Source organism: Chanos chanos, chromosome 9 (assembly GCF_902362185.1).
Source record: "Chanos chanos chromosome 9, fChaCha1.1, whole genome shotgun sequence".
Lineage (NCBI taxonomy): Eukaryota > Metazoa > Chordata > Actinopteri > Gonorynchiformes > Chanidae > Chanos > Chanos chanos.
In genome coordinates, this window is record NC_044503.1 from 7,613,970 (window position 1) to 7,635,810 (window position 21,841).

At 41.1% G+C, this 21,841-nt stretch overlaps 1 protein-coding gene across 1 annotated transcript in view; it reads right to left on the reverse strand.

Annotated features, from left to right (window-relative positions):
• Positions 1 to 18,334, reverse strand: part of cacna1ea (calcium channel, voltage-dependent, R type, alpha 1E subunit a) — an 80,975-nt gene extending 62,641 nt beyond the window's left edge. The window contains 1 exon segment of the mRNA XM_030783544.1: positions 17,868 to 18,334. Within this exon segment, the coding sequence (XP_030639404.1) occupies positions 17,868 to 18,334 (467 nt within the window).
• Positions 18,335 to 21,841: the final 3,507 nt, after the last annotated feature.

Consider the following 21,841-nt stretch of genomic DNA (forward strand, 5'->3'; position numbering starts at 1 on the left):
ACTATATCCCAATGACGAACATCTGAAAACGCTAATTCCAAGTGGACACAAGGCGCAACAGTATACTGAGGACTCGAGCGATCTCCCTATCAATCCCTTTCAGGGTTGATTTTGTATTTCACTGTGTGTTGTGTCCTCCGCCAAAGCAAGGCGTCGCCTCGTGCCAGGTTTACACCTCAAACAAATGATCTTTTGTTATTTAGTAACAAAGAAGTTGCTTTTCGAAGTTATGAAGTTCGTTAATTTGACTGAAAAAAAAAACAACTCGTCAAAAATTCTGCGTAAAATCAATCCAAATGCTAAATCCAAATGTGCATTATTAAGCTCCGAAGAGATGTGCTACCCAACGAAAAGTAGCCAAACTAGTTTTCCCAGTCGTGTCCACTTTCATGAGCAGCAAAGCAAAATTACATCGTTCAGGTTCGTGTGAACCTTTGAGGCACTATAGTGCATTGTTATGTATCCATTGCCATAATTTCTGCAGTCTCTTATTCCCTCTATTCCGTTCCAACAACATTCGACAAACTTTTTGCGCTTTTTTATCTCTCCTCCCTCCGCATCACACACTTCACACCCAGTCGGTGTACAGCGAGCTCCGTTTTAAATCTCATTGAGAACAGAGTGACGACCACTGCGAATATGATGTCTTATCTATGTCGCAGGTTTAAGCAGTGCATTCCTTTCTCTTGTGTGACTGAAACGGGTCACACCAAAAACAAGACACAAAATAAACGCGTCTTACTGTCAGGTGTACTCGAGCCGCTCTAAAGACGTGATCGCGTGGAAATTAATTTGAGGCGCCTCTCTGAAGTGGGTGGTGTGAAAGGGGAAAAACGATATCCGTAACCATGGTGATATCATTCAAAAGGTCACTTAGTGTTTCACTTTAACCATTAAGAGTTAAAAGAAATACCCTGAAGACTGTCTGAATAACCAGACGTGACTTCATGATAAAGTTTAAAAATAAGTATATAAAAATATTCATTCAACAGTTGTACCAAATGTACACAATGTTGCAAACGGTGCATAAACTGTGACCTGAGATAACAAAGCCACCCATAACCCAAAGTACTCCCTTGTAAATATGAATAAATAATTCATCATCTGCAACAATAAAAGTGGGATCAGATAAGGACTAAAATTTCTTTTTGAATTTCACCGTTCTAGATCATCTCTTTGGCAAAGCTTTTAAGGCAAACATGTGTAACACCTTTTGCAGATAATTATACAAACTGTTTTGGTTCTGGATCTATTCTTGGAGCAGTTCACACAAGAAAATCAAGAGAGACAGTCTGCATGGAGTGGAGAAATAATTGGTTGTTCAAAGTCAGTGTTCCATTCCATGAGGTTTCACGTGAGTGGGGGGGGGGCTTTCCCATGTAACTGAGGTTCCACAGAAAAATACTTGCGTGTAAAAGGGACGGACCGGCAGGGCCCGGTAACAAGGCAAACTGACAGGAGGTGACATGACAAGCCACGATCACTTGAACAATGTCGATCTGATCAACTCTAGAGAAAGGAAAAATTTCTCAAATAGCACAACATCCCTCATGCTGTGGATTTGCCTTAGTGAACAACTGTTTCACGGACAATGAAACGAGACTAATACGATACCAAAGCAACAGCCGCTTTATCTTAATAATAACACTTCAGAAACACTGGATGTGCAATATGAAACATGTTCTCTACGCTGGAGAAACTGACAATCGTAGAAGGAACGCCAGAACTGAACATTAGATTGAAGAATTAGTAAAAAAAAAAAAAAAAAAAAGCTTTGGTGTAATCCAAAGAGTAGGACATCGCAACACAAAGGGAAGATTTGACTAAAGTACTTCTCTCTGAAGAGATGAAATAATTGTATTTCATCCCAGAGTGTGAGGTGTTGGGCATGGACACTTAATCTCCTGAAATTAATGAGCATTGAGGCTGAGAGGTGAAAGGGGATCTGCTAATAATGGTCTCTGCAAAAATTAAGCTAGTCATGAAGAGGAAAAAAATAGAAGCAGATATTATTAATGATAATGGAAAATGCGCTGATCCAATGACCCAGTATCATTTAAAATTGAGGTCGTTATCTCCTGATATTAGGACTGCAAGTCAGATAAAAATAGACTTCTCACCCCCTCTATTTCTCTCTCTCTCTAACACAGGTGAAAAGTGAGAGGTTTGTCAGACGGTCTACGTCAGAGTGAGGTGGGTAAAACTGAACTGGAACGCATAGGAAATAGGTAAACCGGTAACCATATGTTACATTTTATTAAAAAAAAATCTGCTGTTATGAGCTAATTCTCATAAATTATGCATCTTTCACTGAATGAGACCATGTTACCCCGAATGTATTCCGACATGTAAAGACAGTGATGAAAATCTAACAAAAGTCAGTCTCTGCTCCCCCCCCCCCCACCCCCACCATCACTGTCAAAGCCACAGTGGAAGAGGTAGTTACTAAATCTAAAAGTCAAACTACAGCATAAAGAAAGAAAGAAAGATAGAAAGTCTGTGTGTGTGTATGTGTGTGTGGGTACGTGTGTGCGCACACGCATGTGTGTGTGTGTGTGTGTGTGTGTGTGTGTGTGTGTGTGATGCACTTGTCATATGTCAACACAATTCCATTAAAATCTACTGAATGTGTGTGATGAAAGGTACTGGAGTGGCTAGAATAGCAGCAAGCTCCCAAACAAATGATTCATAATGTCTTCCCCAGAGCTCTGGTTTCAACGACCTGCAGCGTAACTTTCAGAGGACACTGTATGGACATAAGTTCAGTTCATATTATGATTACTTCACGACATGTACGTTCATAATATTTTGATTTTGTATTATTTTATATATTTCATTTATTGTATATACTTCTGTAATTTAGGCCACATTATCTCTACAGGTCTCTGGTTTAATGGTTTGAGGGTCATTGCTGTGCACCTTAAAAGTCTGAATTTCAATAAACTGTGTTTCCAGTACAGCAATGGAACAGCGCATAAAGAAGCCACAGGGAATAAGAATAAGGCTGTGTGTACTCTTAACGATTCAAAGGTGGATTACACGTAGGATTCCAGCGTGACTCGAGCGTGTCTGTTTTCTTTTTTTTTTTTTTTTTTTACTTTCATCCTTTGTTAATTAAAAGCCGACTAACGGCTGTCTGTTTGAGAGACGTCTCGGCTACAGCATAATGCCACATCCTTGTCATCTCAACGGCGGTTTCCATGGTGACAGTACACCCTTGAATTTCTAATTTGTTCTTCTGCTTGCTTGCACAACACTAGAACCACGAAAGACACCTTCCGCACCCTATAATACAGCAGAGGCAGTTCACTCCCACTGTGAGACGTAGCCAAACTGTTCCCACCCCACCGTTCCACTATGTCATCGTCTCAGCAGCAAGGGGGGAGGAATATAATGGTAAGCAAGGAGGTGTACACCACATTCTTATTAGATTTTCTTTAATGTTTTTCCTTTGGTAACTTTAGCTTACAAATGTTAATAGTATGGGCCAGCGGGGGGTGGGGGGAGGGGGAGGGGTGTCTACATTAATATACAACAGTGAAAATATGGTTGCTGCCAAAAATGATGTATTAGTTCAGCAAGTTTTTTTTTTTTGTATTCAACTTTTGTAAATTAACATTTTTATTCAGAAAATTATTCACTTGCGGCTTTGCATAGTATATGAGATAAGTATACAAATGCCATTAGTAACTTACTTTCTTCGGTGTGTTTACTGAATATGGAATTTAAATTATGACCTCAGCAATGCATTGTGTAATTATAATTATGTTTGTGTATCTCTTCCACGAGAACATTATGTTCCCATTTCCTATTGTTTTCAGAAAGAAGAATTATATTATAGCAAACATGAAAAAAGCATGTTGTTGCAACAAGCAAAGTCATTGTTATTAAGTCCTTGCAATAAAGAAAAAGATATGGTTATTTTAATAACAGCATCTTTTCATACCTTGCTGGTGAGGAAAGTCTTAGCCAGTTAGCTAAGAGTTATGCAAATTAGGGGGTGGGTGCCAATCATGAGGCAATGGCCTAATGTCTGTCCCTGTTTGCTCACTTACAAGACTTAATGGAGCAGTTGTACTGCAATATAAATATATGCTGACTTTTAAAGACAGTCAACTTGAAAACACTTTTGCTGGACACGTAGTCAGTTACACTGTAACACATTTTCCCAGAGGTAAAACAGGACAAACATTTTGTCCTGTGTTAATGCCCAGTTGAGTACATGGATTTATACAGGTTTTGTGGGTCTTAAATTTCAGACCATTGACATGCCACAAAACCACTGATTTCCCCATCATGCCTGTCACATATAGTCATCATACATGAAAACAGCCCCCAAATACCCTCTTCATACTTGATACACTGAAAGAATTTAATGTTTCATGTTTCAAAACATTTTATAGCATCATCTATCATTCTTAAGATATTAGCACAAACCTGACACAGACAGAAGGAGGGCACTGGCATTATTCTCATTCTCAATCCAAAACACAGAGAACATTTCAACAGCTCTTAATGGAAAACAGAGTTCAAGGGCTTTACGACTATCGCCCCAGAAATCTCACCCTAAAATTTGCCAACAGTAAAATCATTCACTATCGACCTTAATAACCCGCCACCAAAGGTATAAAATCATGCACATCTGCATAATTGCTGCTGGATTTGAACCAAGCCTTGATTCAAGCAGTTTAGCGAGTATGTTCTGTGTGCACTGTTACCTAGCAACAGAGCTTGTTCTCTTCCCCTCTCTACTAGCTTATGCGGTAACCGTAACTCTGCTTTACGTAAAGAACAAATATAAATAGTAATCCCCATTTGACTTCAGCATTACAATAACTGTCAAGTGTCAAACTACTGATACAGTTTTGCCACTGAATGAGGCAAAGCAAGGTTAAAGCCCTACATTGTCTTGTGCTTAGTCTGCATGCCTGTGTGTTGTGATGCAGAAAATAGATTGATAAATAAATAGACTGGAAGACACCAGTAGCAGCAAACATCTACTCTACTGGGAGAAATAACTCATGTATGGAACTGTATGCAAGACGTGATTTTTGAATTAATAACTTTGTATGACATCATCATATGTAATGCATGCTGCATGCCCCTTTGGACAGCGAAATACAAAATTTATATGTCCAATCATCGAAATATTAACATTTCCAGGATGTCTCAGCTTGCGGAGAGACGTATGACCAGTAGGCGATTTGTAGGAGGATAAGGGGGGATGCCATTCACCCCTTGATTGCAAAATGACCAAAATGCGTCCCCTTTGTTAACCTGCCAACCCCCTATATACTCTATAGAGTAGTGTCAGTGACCATTGGGCCATCCCCCCTGTTGGCCATTGGGCCATTACCCCTGTTAAAAAATAACAGATCACCAACTGTTCACAACGTATATATCCCATCAAAGTTGTGTGTGCAGACACACACACACTCACTCACTCACTCACTCACTCACTCACTGACTGACTGAACTAAGAATAGATCTATAGTCGAGAGGGCAAGTTCTCTTCTGTGTAGTTAATGTGTCAGGGACATTGTGTGCATTGGTCACAGACTGTATAGTCAGGTTGAGGAACAGTGTCAGCCAAAGTAATGGCAATGTTTCTACACAATTAGCAAAATAGAAGAAGTGCAAATTTGCACACATCATATTAAGACATGATGCTAAAAGATTGGCGTATAACAGCTTTTTTCATATCTTCCATATTACATAAAAGCATTTGGTGTTTTCTGAACAATTATGATATAATTGTGCAACAGTGTTGTATTGAAACACATCATCAGGTAGAAAAGGACTCTGTATGATTGAGTTGGTGTTAAGCTTCATCCTAAGTCTTTGAGTGAAAATGTTTGAGATTGAGTGGAAATGTTTGAGCTCTGTAAACTATAGATTTCAATTATTTGTTCATTCAGACCAGCTAGAATCCCCTCTATATGAAGCATCTCGTTGGCGTAGGTGTCTGTAAGTTTTGTGTCTGTAAACTTTAATGCCAGTTTAGTTATGTCTTATCTCCAGTTTCTCTTTGAGGTGTGTGATCAGGGAGTTATAGCTGAACATTTGGTTCCCCCTAGTGGATGCAACAGGTAACTGTACTGACTGCCGAATTAAGTTGAACAGCTGATGAGAGAGGGAACACCGCGTCCAATAGTTTTGGGCCTAAGACGTGAGACACGCGGTTAAATGAACGATAATGGTTATGAAGAATAAAATGTCAGGAAGAGAAAAAATCCATACAACACATTAATTGAATAAGAGGTAAGATGGGTGATAAAATAAAAATACATTTGATGTTACACTGATATTTGTGTCAGGGCTTAATATATATAACTCCTCAGTCTCTTGTTTCGAAAATGTTCCTGACTCAACCTCTGCCTTTACGACTGTGACAAATCAAGGGGAAAAGAACAGATGTATGCATTCAGTTTTAAACACTCTTGGCTCAGAATCAGAGGCATTAAAGGGAAAGTTCACCCATGTTGATATATGAACCCTTTATGACACCTAATTCAGTTTAATTAAATCATTCAAATAAACCATTTTCTTTTATTATGTTATTTTGGTAGGAGGATACTTAGCGGCGTTTTTTTGCTGTTTTTACGTTTTGAAATTGATTTCATATCCATGTGCGGCTTTTTGCATGCTGGCCAAATGAAAACATCTTTAAATCCTCCTTCCAATGCCAGTGGTAAGAGACGGTGTTTCATCCCTTTTATTCTCTGAAATAAGAGGAGTATCAACATGATTTCACATCGCGGAGAAAACCCTGCACAAGCAAGAGATCAGTCTTTTTTTTCCTTTTTCTTTTTTTTTTTTTTTTTTACCCCAAATAATATTTCAAAAACAGATTATTTGTGAATTGACTGTAGACCTAAACACCACCAGCGATAACAAAAAAGTAAATCAATTTAGGTTCGGGTGCATTTTAGGCCATTAGAGATAATCGGCATTTTGGTGAGAAAGACACGCACACAGGGTCGCACACGCACAAAACATCTAAAAACCAAAAAATTGCAACATTTTGCTTGAAATAATCATCTGTGGTACTGAGAAATTCTGAGGCAAGGGTTACAATGAGCCCACAGATCAAAAAATGGCTCTGGGGTGTGCGGTGACAAGAGAGGCAGTCACATTGCTGCTCGACAGTATTATTCAGTGTCTTATGCTATGACTGTAGTAATAAGGCCCAATGGTCGGTGAACAAATAAGGTTAGTAAATCAGCATGTGAGAGAAAAACAGTACAGACTTAATAGATTAAGAATGATGTATCCGCTAAGTGTTTTCCCAATTCAAGACATTGTGTGTATTGGTGACAGACTGTATGATCAGGTTTAGGAACAGTGGACTTATTTTAGATTAAGAATGATGTATCCGCTAAGTGTTTTCCCAATTCAAGTCTACATTATTAATCCAACTGTCCATCTCTTTGATACTGTATACCAACGACACTGAATATATTGGAGTGAACGCAACTTCTTCTACTGACAGGAAAAAAAAAAGACAGATCGGTCTTGTCCAGAGAGGGCTGTAAATTTCAATTTTAACACAGTTCCCAATCGTGGGGTCTTCCCTGGAGACAATCCTGGCCGCGTGTGCCGTGAGTGCGACTCCGCGCCAGAGAGGCCCGGGCAGGAGGCGCTGTCGACGGCCCTTAGAGTTTTCCTGACTAAGACTCTGCGGGGCCATTCCCGGGATGAGGAACGGAGCGTTAACAGATGGCGCTGCGGACGGAGTTTGAATCACCCTGAGTGGAGGCTGAATGAAGATTTTGGAGAAAACCTACGATTCGGTCCGAAAAGATGGGGCCTCTCGATGCCAGCTTGTCAGGGTCCCCCCCGCCACAACACCCACAGCACACATGCACATTAATCCATTAGCCAATCAAGTCCTACACAAAGTTTTGTCATAGCAGAACTATGATTACATTTCTGAGGACTGTGTGCCATGTTCCTTTTCTTTCTTTATAGGAAATTGATGAGGACTGACGAAAGCGTTAGACTTGACTTAACGTTCATAATTACCAAACATCCCAGTTCGCTAAGATCGCTCGCCCTCTTCAATACAGGCTTACAAATTCAGGTCGGTCATTTTGAAAGGGGTATTCGAGAGGCGATTTAATCAAAGCTCTGTAGTCAGAGTTGTTAGTGTTAATCACAGCAACCTTTCAAAGCCCTGAAAGATATTCAAACAGATGAAATCAGTGTCCATGAATTTCAGAATTAACCAGCTCAATCATTAATGAATGTCAATGTATTCAGAGACCTCTCGGTAGCTGACTTCTTTATGCCGCTGACATCAGAACTAGTTATCACTGTGATGTAACCTCACAGTACATTATTTAAACATCTAGTTTAGATATAATATGTTTGTTTCTGTCGTAGGGTCATTTTTTACAGGACACACTTTGTGTATGTGTGTGTGTGTGTGTGTGTGTTTTGGGGGGAGGTGAGACCTTGAATAGAGCTTGTGTGGGAAATACATGATGACGACATCAAAAATAGATAATCAGTAAGCCTTAATTGGTCTAATTACATTATCAAGACCATATGTTTAGCACCTGACGAGGAGAAGCTTGCAAAAACTAGGTTACAATGTGCAGCTCACTTATACATGAGGGGTTTTGGCGAAGGCGGAAAGGACAGGGAGAGAGGCAATTAGCGAGTTTGGTCTAATCAACACAACGGCAAATCAATAGCTAGAGAGTGAAAAATAGTGCCCTGTTACAGTCAATAACAACTCCCAGGACCTTATCAGATGGGCTATCAATTCTTTAAAAGACAGAGTAGAAGGTGTTTTAAGGTTCAATAAACGAGAATTCCTGTTTCTGAATGCGACTGATCAGCGGGTGGCTAATCTAAGACTGAAAGATTAGGTTACTGATCAGTAGCAAATCTGAAAGTCAGGAAAACATCACAATTAGACTTTCAGAATCGCGTTACAAACCGTCACCGCTGTGTCTTTGTGCACAGGTGCACGCAGCTGTGAGCCGCTCCGAAAACAACCGGCGGGATCCCATTTCCAAGTCTTTGGCATCGTAGGTTTCAAGAAAATTGGAGTTGGATATTCTTTTATCCTGCAACTGTTTAATCTTCTGCGAGCCCTATTGCTGTTTTAGCAGCTGCAAAACAGACATTTTCGTATCAAATAGAAAAATGTTAATAATTCCCATAAAGATAAAAACCGCAAAATTAAAATGCTTTTTCTGTCGAGTACCTTAAATGTTCCACAGGGGGGCGCTAAACAGTTTTGACTTGAGGAAAGTAGACTGCTTAATTAACTACATCGTTTATCCAGCTGGTCTCTAGTGAGCTATATTAGTCATTGGATTAGAGTTATTTCACTCAAAATCTGGTGATCAAACACAACAGAAAAGCAACACAAAGAAAGTAAACCTATTTTACCTTTTTCTTGACCACATTTTCCTAACTGCTCAACACCTTATGCACAACAGAAAGATAAACTGCACCATCAGGATCCAGGTTGATTAAACGACTGAAATGAAAAACTGAGGACAGCCCTACAAATATATTGCTTCACTGTTACGAGTATATAAAAAAAAAATAAAAACTCATAGAAGCTATTTTGAGGCAGGCGATATCACAGGGAGCTTCCTACAATGTAGATCACTCAACAAGGACAATCAGCCTTTCTCGGTATGCCAAGGGCCCCAAACACGTTTTCACCTTTGATATTTAAATGTGCTGTGAATATGCAGGCAAGTGATTCCACAGCAAGGGACAGGGCAGGCATTCAGCGGCCCTGTGTTTTCATCACTTTTATGTCAGAGAACGAGAGAAACGCGGTCTGTCGTCGAAAACCAGCCGAAACCTCCTCCACTCCCGCTTTGCCTCTAACAAAGCTTTTTTTTGCAGCAACACACAGCAGGATTTTGTGAGATCAGTAAAACTCCGTCCTTTGGTTAAACATTGAAAACGTTCAAGTAAGAGAGGAAAAAAAAAAAAGAAACGAAAAGAAAAGAAACATGCCATGTAATGAGAATTTCAAGCGTCTTCATTTCCAGGTCCAAATTCAAACTCTCCTTTAGTTTCTAACGATGATGTGAAAGCAGAGGATTTTTTAAATGAACTGTGAAAAAGCAGCACGAATTCACACACTCTTAATCTGGCGGGTTAGCCAATTTTAAGAGTAAAATTCCCTCGCAGGAGCCGCTCACTGGATTTACCGTCATTCTTGTTTCCTCATCGCTGAGGAACAATATTATACAGATTTGATGAAGAAAGTCATTAGTGTTAATGTTCTCCATGTGACAGGTCTAGTATCGTTCTGTTCAGATATCTTTACCGGTATCTCCTTGGGTTTTGATTTGCAATGAATTAAAAGGAGATATCTGATTTATATCTGACACACAGCAGATGTTTCCACGGCGACAAAACACGCTGTCCACCCATCGTGAGAAAGAGATAGAAAGAGAAAGACATTCACTAAAATATGATTTAAGTTATGTAAAAAGAAACAAATTTAAAGCTCAGAACATCATCATGAAATTGAGTAACTACTGTCAGAATGTGAATTCTAGATAGGATACATTATATAAAACTCACAGAGCTCACATAGAACTAAAACAAACACATAAATCATTCAACGGTCATGCTTGCTCAAATGCTATATGTTTATTTTAAGACATAATGAATTCAAGATCAATCCACTGTATTAGATGCATGACTATTGACAAAATTGTGATTTCGGAATGAAATGCCTCCATCAAACCAAGTGGCTGACAAGCAATTTCCAGACATTGCCCGTGGCTATGGGAATATCAATAATTCGGTCCTCTTAAATAATGAACTATACAGAAGACGATGTGTGTATTACACAATCAGGTCAGGGAGAGGCTGAGGAATGTGGTCATATTTCATAGATCTGGTCTCATGAGACTCACCACCAGTAGATGCATGGCTGTAATATTCTCTAGAGTAGTCACAGAAAGGAGGAGCTGTTGCATGTGTGTGTGTGTGTGTGTGTGTGTGTGAGTGTGTGCATGCGTGTGTGTGTGCACGTGTGTGTGTGCATGTGTGTGTGCGTATGCACATGCAGGTGTTTCGTGTCCCATTTTACACATAGAAAACAAACAGATCTTTCATTGAGAAATATTGTAAGGAATTAACTCTGTTCATTCACTTTATATACATATATATATATAATGAAAAATTCATGAAAACCAGGGTAGTAGTCATGGCTAGTATTTGATGGTTGGTGTATCAGAAAATCTTATAAAATATTAAATACTAATAATGTTTGGTAATAAGTCCTCCTGCATTGCGGTGGTGAAGTCCATCAATTAAACAAGCGGCATGGGCCAACACAACAAGTCGAAAAAAGAAATGTAGGTTTGACTACCTGTCTGAAAAAAAAAAAAACGCATTTCCCATACACTTGGCATTGTGTAAGGGTACAATGGAAGCGTGGGTAACAGGGCACAAAGGAGCAATGGGTTGTTCCATATTCCCCCAGGGTTCAGGTGTTCCAAAGCCACATCAATACATGAGGCAGCGAAGACTAACTCAGCCTCAAGGACCCAAACTCTGCCGAGCACCAGACGCACACCCTCACAGATATCCTTGGCCGTCATTCTAAAAGCCTATAAACGGTAAACACCGAACAAATATAAGAAATATTCTTGACTAAACAATAAATCGGAACATGTTTTGGAGAGAAACAAATATTTCCCTTTAGGAAGGACACAAAAGAGCAGGCTAGCGTCCAGTCCTCCCTCCGTTCAGCCTTCAGTCTGTGTGGAATACAGTCCCCGAGAAATAACTACCATAATGGCTGTGTATTGTGTCACCGTATTTGTCCTTGCCCTGGTTTTCTCATTGCTTACATAAAAGTTAAATAGAGATTGCTTGATCATTCTACAATAATTCACCGTCGGCGACAAATCAGTCCCAGGAAAACATAAAGGGAGCTTTTCACATGGACAAGGTAAGTAGGCTAAGACTGCAACTCACGGTCCTTCAGCAAAATATAATTTGAAACAAACATTACGGTGATGACGCAAGTTTATATTCACTCCCCGGCATCCCTTTTCCAAGCACTGACATTTCACAGACAGGAAGACGAACGTATGTACCGTACGAAATACAGCTTTAGATGTGAAGAAAATGTACAAAAAATATTAGGTACGTTTAAAAGTAATGACTTACTCCATGTCATGAATGACTGAGTTTGTATAGAAAACGCTGCGTGTGATGCAACACGTCCGACGAAAACTCAGTCAGGGTCTTTTCACACCTCTATTCATATAGCTCGTGGTCCAGTGTATTTAGATAAATCTCTCAAGATATCAAGGGTATATAGAGAAACAAGAGCCAATTCTGACCAATAGCAGATGACAGGCCTCAAAGACAGCTGTGGAGAGCTCTAATATGATTTTTATTCGCCATGACACCAGACTCGCCCGAACACGCAAAAATGAACATAGCATATGAAAGTAATGCATCATCGTGACACAACCCGCGGACCACCTTTCACAGCCCTATAATAAATCTAGAACATTCCGTAATTGTTCGGCACATATATAAAACGTACGAATACGCCGACAGAAAAAAAAAAACGTTTTAAGGCCTGCATCTTGGCAATCCGTTTAGTTTTGTTTTGTTTTTTTTCTCCCATCTGTCTGACAGACGCATCAGATTGTGGAGATAAATAGGCCTTTTCAACATGTCAACATAAATAATTCAGCTTTGACAAACAAGTTTGACATTTACACTATGCCGCTTGTCTGAAAAGAATATATTTATAAACTGATGACAACAATAAGAAAAAGCATTCTGTATTAAATGCAGTCCCCGCACAAAAGCTCCGCCGCTTCGATATGTCAGTTTATTGCCTCTGAAGGGTCCTTAGATCAGATACAATACTGCTTCCCTCAGGTGGTGTAACCTTCTGATGACCTGTGGGGAGTAGTGCTAACAGTCTGTCTGCGGGTAAGGCAGAATTCAGACGACAGCACCCGCCTAGGTGCAACCTCCTGTCAAAAATATATTTGACAACAACTTTTCTACGTAAGACATCCACGTAGCTATGTTGACCTGGAATAAAAGCGACGCAAAACAAAAATTACAAACAAGCGGAGCAAATGTTCTGTTTACGGATAAAGCCAAAAGGGGAAAACCCACAATGGTCGCTCTGTCGCTTATTATGCCTGCGATTACGGTCAAAGCACAGAGTTAAGCTGAGGGAGTGAGACAGAAAAATGCCACGAGCTTTTTCCAGTTTTCCTATGTCAAAAACCTTTGAGACCAGAGAACAGAGGTACACCTCAACCTCCCAGTGTTCTGAACAGGCTTCTGAACTACCACCTTCTGCAGCCCGAGGCAACGTACGCTGTTCACTGAGCTTGTCTGTCTCTCTGTTCATTCGGCGTATCCTCTGCTTATCTTAGTCTCTTCACATGTGTCTCTCTCCTAAGAGCGCAGAGACCGCAGAGCAACTGTCATAATAGTCACATTTTTCGTTTTGATTCAAAAGGCTTTAAAAAAAAAAAAATGACACCGACGTTTTAGAGGTGGAAAACTGAAGAGCACGACTGTGTATTTCCACTGAGAGTGCTGCTTCACAAACCCACATCTTTAACAGTTGTAGACCTCCCCCCCCTGCCCCCACCCCCAACCCCATCCCACCCCCGCACCCTTTAAGTACCTTGATCTTACAGTATTTGTTTATGTTTGTTTACGGCCCGGTCTGAAGATGCCAGGGTTTAGCGCCAAAAGATGCCAAAAGGTTCAAGTCGGCAAGCGGTTTAATTAGATCTTGAAAGGGAAGAAACAACTTTGCGACGTAATGTCCGCTCGACTGCTCTCAAGAGTTACTTTACCGTTTTGGAGCAATCAGCAAGGATGTTTCCATAGCAATAGCAGTGACCTGGACCACTTTAAGCACAGTCGAGGCAGATCACAAATGGAAACAGAGTCTTGCTTCCCTGCTGAAATTATATTGGTATGATTGTCTGACATGTTCCCTTTTATCGCTTCAATAACATTTATCAAAGGAGAAGAGGTACCAGTCAGCAACCTATAATGGATTTCATAAGGTTTCATTCAATTTGAGTTGGGCTAGACGCATCCTCAAATATGTGTCGTGCTATAAGCAATGCATGAGTGATCCATACTCGCAGGGTGCCAAACAGGGGACGTTTATGACGAGGAATGAGCTCGTGACAATTTTTACAGGCATTGTAAAACTCATACTTGACTCCCACACAGTCACACAATACACACTGCAAAGTCACGCCACACACCCTCATACAACCAGATTTTTAGTCCATTTATAGCATTGCTTGAATCAAGCCCGGAGTCTTACTGAATGGAAGAGTGACAACAACATGACTAACCATACAGATTAACCATTACGTAGATGCCCATTCTTTTTTTTTTTTTCTGCCTTAGTCTTTGGAGCGAAATGACAGATTCGAAGTAGAAATGTTCCAAAACATTATCAAGGAACAATTCATGTCTTTCTCACTAGAAAAAGGTTTGGGTGTCACATCAAGTAAAAACACGATCGCGTTCAATAATTAGGTATGTGGAACATTCTCGCACCTGTTTGTTTTAAAACCATTATAAAATCCCCATCTTGTTACCTTCAGGGGAAAAAAATGGCCAAATACAAACAGAGAGCATTGCTTTCCGTTGTCCTCTAGAAAGAGAAAAATCCCAGTGCCAGAGGATGAAATGAGGTGATTGGCGTGAGGAGAAACAAACGAATGCTTTGACGCCCGGGTTTGCTGTAGCGACGGGAGGACTTTCACACTGAGCTCGTTTTGAGACCTTAAAGAGGTCAGTAATTCTCGTCAATCGATCAGAACCGCGCGTTTACGAGTATCTCGTACGGAGGCCGAGACACGAACGGGAGGTCTCACGTGAGCTCTCATATGAGTTGATGTGTTTTGACCAAACGGAACAACGCCACCCGAAGGCCCAGCTGTTACACCTCTCACCAAACGTCCACCCTGTGCCGGTCTTTTAGCGTTCTCTTTTCATCGCTTTAATTAGCCAGGGTCCTGATTCATCGGTACGATCGTTCAATCAGTTCTTACACCTGTTTTTTTTTTTTTTTTTTTTTTTTGTGGTGCATTAGCCTTGTTTTCCTTTTTGCGTATTAAATATCTGTCTTTTGATTCTTTCTTTTCCCTACGTGTCCCTAACGAAGCCTTGTTGGTGGCTGCTCCGAGCCTGTCCCCGTATCCATGCCATTGTTTTCCAGCCTCTCCTGTGTTCTGTCTACCTGAACGTCCCTTCCTGTGCCCGTCTCATGTCCTGCTTTTTGTACCTTCCAGTTCTGTTAAAAAAAGACCTGTGACTCAGACATGCATCCAGTCTCCAACAGTATTTGTGACGCTGGGCTTGCATTGCGCATGAAAACCATAGACTGTATGACTATGTGAATCATATACTTTATTTGGTTTATCCAGTGATAAAATTGGAAGAAATGATTGGGTTATCTCAATCAATGTATTACAACTTGAAACTATCTTCCATCATAATAAATCTGTAAAAATACTATAGCACACTCTAATCTAAGAGGCAACTGTGATGTAATTGGACTAAGGTAGGTTCATTCTCAACTTTCAGTCATCTTAAAGAATTTAAAATCAAAGTATTTCAAATGTTCATTTCTCTGAAATTATCAACACACAGACTTCTTTTTTAAAATCCAATGATGTTGCATAGCTGTCTCTATTAATTATATCTGGCCAAGAGGGAAATAGAATATATGTAGCCAGACTCCCATCTATTAAAAGTCGTATATTCAGTTCTGTCCTGTGGAGATTTATGGTGCTCCAGCAATGCCATTCATTTCTCTCTCTCTCTCTCTCTCTCTCTCCCTCATTCCACCCAACCAAAGTCGGAGCTCAGAGCTGCAGTATTAATTATCTGAGAGTTGAGATCAATGAGTGCCACACTCTAGTCCAACCGAGGCTCCAGCACCAGTCAGGAGCACTCCAAAACACTTAAGTAAATAAATAAATAAATAAAAACATCAGTGATTACTCAACATCTCCAGAGCTCAACCTGTGAACTTTAAACTGTCACAGATTTACTCTAAATGTCTTCACCTTTGTGTGAGAAAAGCCAGATCAATGCGGAGAGATTACTGTCATTATCAGCTGGTCACACTGGGAAGCGCTGTGATTTCTACAGCCAGATTGGATAGGAGAGGGTACGCCTCACCATGTTACAGCGCATTAAATGCCATGCCTTCTCTCCTGTTGATATTTCTGCCCATTAGCAGCATAATTAATAAATCTATTTTGTGTTCTTTTCCATTGCAACCCCCCATCCCCACCCCCCCCATCCCCACCCCCCGAAGCTGCTGACGGAATCATCCTAAATCGGACTGAAAGCTAGAGGGTCACGGCGGAAACATAACCTGACTGGGGAGATATACGACCTGCCTGGATTAACGCCGATTACTCAGAACCAGGCGAAAGGCTTCCAAAAAATCTGAGCCAAAAACGTTTACGCACGCCAAACGCCGTCGTCCTCACCCCTGCCCCCCCCCCCCCTCCCTCCTCCCCCCAGCTTTCTTTTTCATACCTGTGACTTTTCATGCATTTCATTTCACTCTGTATAAACATACACAATAAAAAACAAATGTTCTTTTCTGATGAAAACACAAGCGTGCGTTCTCGCTGTATATAATGACTGTGTGAAGAGTGCGGTGAGTGGGCCGGGGGTCAGGAAGCAATCCGTAGAGCAGAGAGACCCCTCTACGCGGTTGGACGCGGAAGCTCCGCAGCCCATCCGGATATGAGGGGCTTCAGGATTATTAAAATTATCCCCCCCCCCCCACTTAACGTTAAATGAGTCAATCATGCCTATGGCTTTAGCACAAACACCTCCAGCAACAGGAGATAAGGAGGCGATGCAGCTCCTCCTCTCCACCACGGAGAACGCTGTGTCAAAGACTTCACGCTGCGGTTTGTCTCTTATCGCTAATGACATGACAGCGTAACAACAAATCTTTTGCAGAGCCTGAAAGACAATTTAGAAACTCTACGGGATTCAGACACCAACCCTGTATCGATGCAATCGTTTAAAAAACAATTAGCTGAGTGAAGTGGGTGGTCTGCGGTTATTTGAAAGATCTTATGCATTTGTATCTTAACAGGAAATTAAGAGCAACGTTATAATTGATCGCCGAGAAGATCTGAGTGGTTATCCTGTCATCGTCGATGTAAGAAATATCTAAGAGAAGAGAGTGTGTTCTAAGAAAGACTGTAATCTGTCTGAGTTCACAGCTGGTAGATCACACACAGAAAGCATCAAAAAAAAAAAAACCCTGAATCAAGGGTTCAAAGCAAGATATTCCTTTGATCCCAACCAGTTCTTTCAGGAACTATTGGTGAATTTATGATTAATTAAAAAAAATGATAATTCCTCTGTTGTTTCATGTATTCAGAAGCTCTTGTTCCAACAATTCTGTTGAGGTTGCGTCAATTTATATAAAATAAAACTTCCATGAAGCTCTGTGCTGAATCCAGCCTGACATCTGGATTCATAACATACCCTAAAACATACAGCCTATGTTGTACCATTGTACTATGACACTGTTGTCCTCTATGTATTTGTACAAAATAACGAGATGAACAAAATAACAAACTGACTCTCTATTTACGAGTAGCTCTTTGGTACTGAAAAGAAAAATGATTTTGTTCCCCAAAGCAGAACCTAAAACTGCATTACAGTTGACTATATTTCAGGCAGGAATAGCGCCGTCAGCTTTTGGCTCCATTTAGATCATAATTTCCAGTTTAAATTACTGGTAAGCGTGACAGACAGATTTGTGTGGTGTGGCATGTGGCGTGTGGCGTGTGCAAGCAGAACTATGTAACACTTACTCCCACTCCTTACGCCGGGCCTGCGGGGTGCTCTGGATCTTGTGTGCCTGGTGAGCCTTAATGATATCCCGTTGTTCAATGAGACCACCGCGACGGCGTTTAATGACGTGCGGGCTGACTGGCATGTCGGGGTCCAGTCCCAGCGGATTGCCTTCGCGAGACGCGGCCAGCTCCAGGGAGGAGGTAGCGCCGGGCGGTCGGATGTGGGGCACGTAGAGGGTGTCGAAGCTGGTGGCGTGCGAGAGCAGGCTTTCGGTGAGGCTCTGGGGTTCCAGCAGGGAGCAGGAGCCGGAGGCGTCCGCCAGGGCCCCGCGGTGCTTGTGCCAGCTCTCCGATTCCTGCGGCTGGAGGACGTAACACCGCGGCACGCTCCCGCCGCACACGCCCCGGCCCAGCTGCGGCACTGCCAGGGCATTGTGATCAGAGAGGGTCTGAGAGCTGCCCGAAAAGGTGCCCAACTCTAGCATCCTGAGGCCAGGCTCTCAGCATTGTGCTGTGGACAGAGAGGGCGGGGAAAAAAACCAAACAGATTTTAAACAGTTGCCAGGTTACTTCTCCTTATATAGCTAACTTACTAGTGCTCAGAATTTAGGATCCTGATTCAATAAAAAGCTCAGAATATCTTTGTAATAACGCAATAAATGTAAAGTAACACTGTAACCATAACTCTATAAATGTGTTAAAATGCTGCTGCTGCAAAAAAAAAAATTAAATAAAAATAAAGCGCTGGGTTTCTGCAGCTAAGTACCTTAACCTTAACAAACTACACGACTAAGACAGAACAGCAGATTGTTTTCTCACCCCAAGACAGCGAGAATTCTGGGAAGTCATTTGCGCGACTTCTCATTTTAAAAAATGGTGTCGAGTGCTTTCAAAGAGCCGAACAGATCTGTAAACAAACAAAAACGAAGCACAGGAAAAAAACAACTACCGATCCTCTTCCAGCCAGAAATATTGTAGAGGGGAACTAAAAGAAAGCTTTGAGTGTTTGCTTTGTGTTGCCTCAGAGGTCATTTGGCAATAAAGTACTGACAACCTTTTAAAAATTACACTGACTCACCAAAAGAGCCCCCCCCCCCCCCCCCCAATTGGGAATCAATTAGATTGGGTATAAACAAATTTGTTCATGAGACTGGAAGGCTGCATGGAGACTGCTGAGGACTCTTCAAACACTCGTTACATTGTGACTGCGTGTCCAGGCCCTGCTTTTCGGCAGCTCAGGCTGTCTTTACCTCTCCTCCGTAGTTAAACGGTGATCGACTTTTTGGTCAATACTCTAACTCTTCTGCTATCTCGCTTCACAAGTCTTTCATTTTTTCATTTGCTAACAGCTGGCCGTCAGAGAATCAGAGAAAATCAATAACATCTGTACCAAGTGACGCACTAGAGCGGGATCGTCCAAGACCAATTAGATGATCAGAGCACACACCAGTCGAGTTGTCCCACTTGAGGCCAACAGCAACATCGCCTACTCGTTTATGAAGGGGTTTTTTTCCCCCTCTTCTTCCTGATTAGCTATGGTCAGAGAAAGAAGGATTTTACTTTTTTTTTTTTTTTTTTACATTAATCTGTTCATTTGTAACAGAGAAAAGAGCCTTGCGTTCTGTATTTTGCTTTCCAAAATGAACAGGCTGACCTTGGTAAACACAGAGCTACATTGGCTTCTTTTCCTCACAAACATCTTGTTTGCAGAGCTCGACTACAATTATTCAGCCTCTAATTTGCAGGAACCGTGAAGTGAAAGTTGACGTGGCATAAATTAGGAAGATTGAGCGGGTAAAACAACATGACTGAAAAAAAAAACACTCATTAATCCTTTCCTTTGGATTGCTACGATCCATCATGCAAATCCTACATTAAGAACCTCATTGAGGCATCTCAGCGTACACAGCTGAAAATGGGGCAGTTGGGAACAGTGTTAGTGTTAGTAAGGCTCGATCTTTGTTTTTGTCCTATATTTACACTGACCCAGATCCTATATGTCCCATAGACTTATAATGGAAAAAGGCATAATAAACCTCAATGATACAAGGCGCTCAAATGGTTATACGGTTTGCCAAAAAATCTTACAATTTCCCATTTCCAGCCGCAGACTCAAGCCTAGACTAAATTCAATATCACCGTGTCAGTGATTAGCTGTAATCAAATCATTCCTTGAATCAAACCACTTTCCTGTTTTTGTTTGTTTGTTTGTTTGTTTGTTTGAACTATGTTAGTAATGAGAGTGCAGCACAGGCCAACAACACAATCAAAACATATTTCTAAGGATAGATGCCTATCATAATCACCGTGATATTGAAGATTATATTTTATTTTAGCATTCTCAGCCAGTGAGCTTTTTTTTTTTAGATTCCATAAGAAGCCAATGCGTAAAGTTCTTCTAAGGTTGACTCTCTGGAGAGATCACCTCCTCACCAATGGGAACTTGGTGCTCTTTGTCTCCCTGCCCAGGGAGAGCTAATGACGGACCACTCCGTGACGCCAGTGCCGGATTGTATCGGAAGGAGGGAGACTAATTGCAGCTGCATAGTAATGAGCGTAAGCTTCCAGCAGAGACAGAAAACGTACACCTGCCGCTGCCAAGTTTCTTTCATTGGATCCTAATTAGACTATTCTGTGACTGTGTTTTTTTCTTTCTGCTGAATGAAAAGGCAAGAAGGCAGTGGTAAAATAAATATGAATTTGCACAAACAATAATCTATTGAGGTTTTAGGAGTAAGATGCCAACTGAGTCAGGCTGCCCATTGATCCTAAGAGCAGTGATTTTCATTTGCAAATTCTGGTCTAAATAAGTGGTCTGATGAGACCGACGCGGAATGGCTAAACCTCAGTGCCTGTATCGGCTCAGAACTCACCAAATTATACAAACGCTTACATATTATTATGCATCGTTGTGGCTTGAAAATATAATGCAGCTACCAGACAACAACAAAGGAAAAAATCTGAGGTCTCACATCTTTTTGATTAGAAGTCCTTACTAATAAACAACTTATAATAACTAATGAACAACCGAAGTCAAACAGACACAATACTTCAAGTAAGCTTCAAAGAAAGCTCCACAACCATTCTATGTACTCTTTACAAATGTATTTTTGCAACAGCTGACTGAAAGCATTCAGGCAAAAGCTTATTTCTTATGTCTGTAAAGCGTGTCTTTGTATGTTTAATAACCTATTGGTATCCCTGTAATGGCGAAGATAACGTGTGTAACCCTAGAAACAACCATCAAGATCCAACCTGTGTAACTAGCCATAACAATATGTGGCCACGAATGACGCCAAGTCCATTATTCCACTCCATGTACCAGATAGCCTGCACCTGGACTGGACTAAGTGCAGTGAGATAGAGAGTCAGCCCTTCCGTATCTATGCACACAATGTTTGCATTTCTTTCCAACAGATCATCTCATCAGCTGTTCAGTCAACCGCCAGTGTTTACCTTTCTATTCTGAGTGTACACATTTCTGTGACTTCGTATCTATTTGGGTCCATTATGATTATTGTTATTATTGTTTTGTTTTTTCTTCATCCAAAAGTTGCAGAGCGGTAGATACGGTGAAGAAAACCGCGACCGCGAGCCGTTAATGCTTTATCCGCGGATCGGATGGAAGCAGATGCGTAACGCGCAGCCCTTGCCAACGTCCTTCCGTCTCGTGATAATCGTTCTAAATCGAGCCGAGCAAAACGGACTCCCGTCGGCTTTCCTCGAACAAACCCAGAGAACATCCTGCCCTTTATTCTTTCTTTTTTTTTTCTTTTCTTTTTTTTTTTTTGAAAGCTTTAAAATGTGAATGGTAGTGTTGCTGATGGAATATGAGTCATGTCTTTATGCTTTTCAAAAGAATTTTAACTCCGATTCCCTTCCTCCGGCTGATTATTGGAAATGAAAAGGAGTATATAACCTCTATAAACACCTGCTGCCCATAGCTGACCGCTATTAGCCACTGCCTCTCCTTCCTCCTGCGCCCCTTGCTA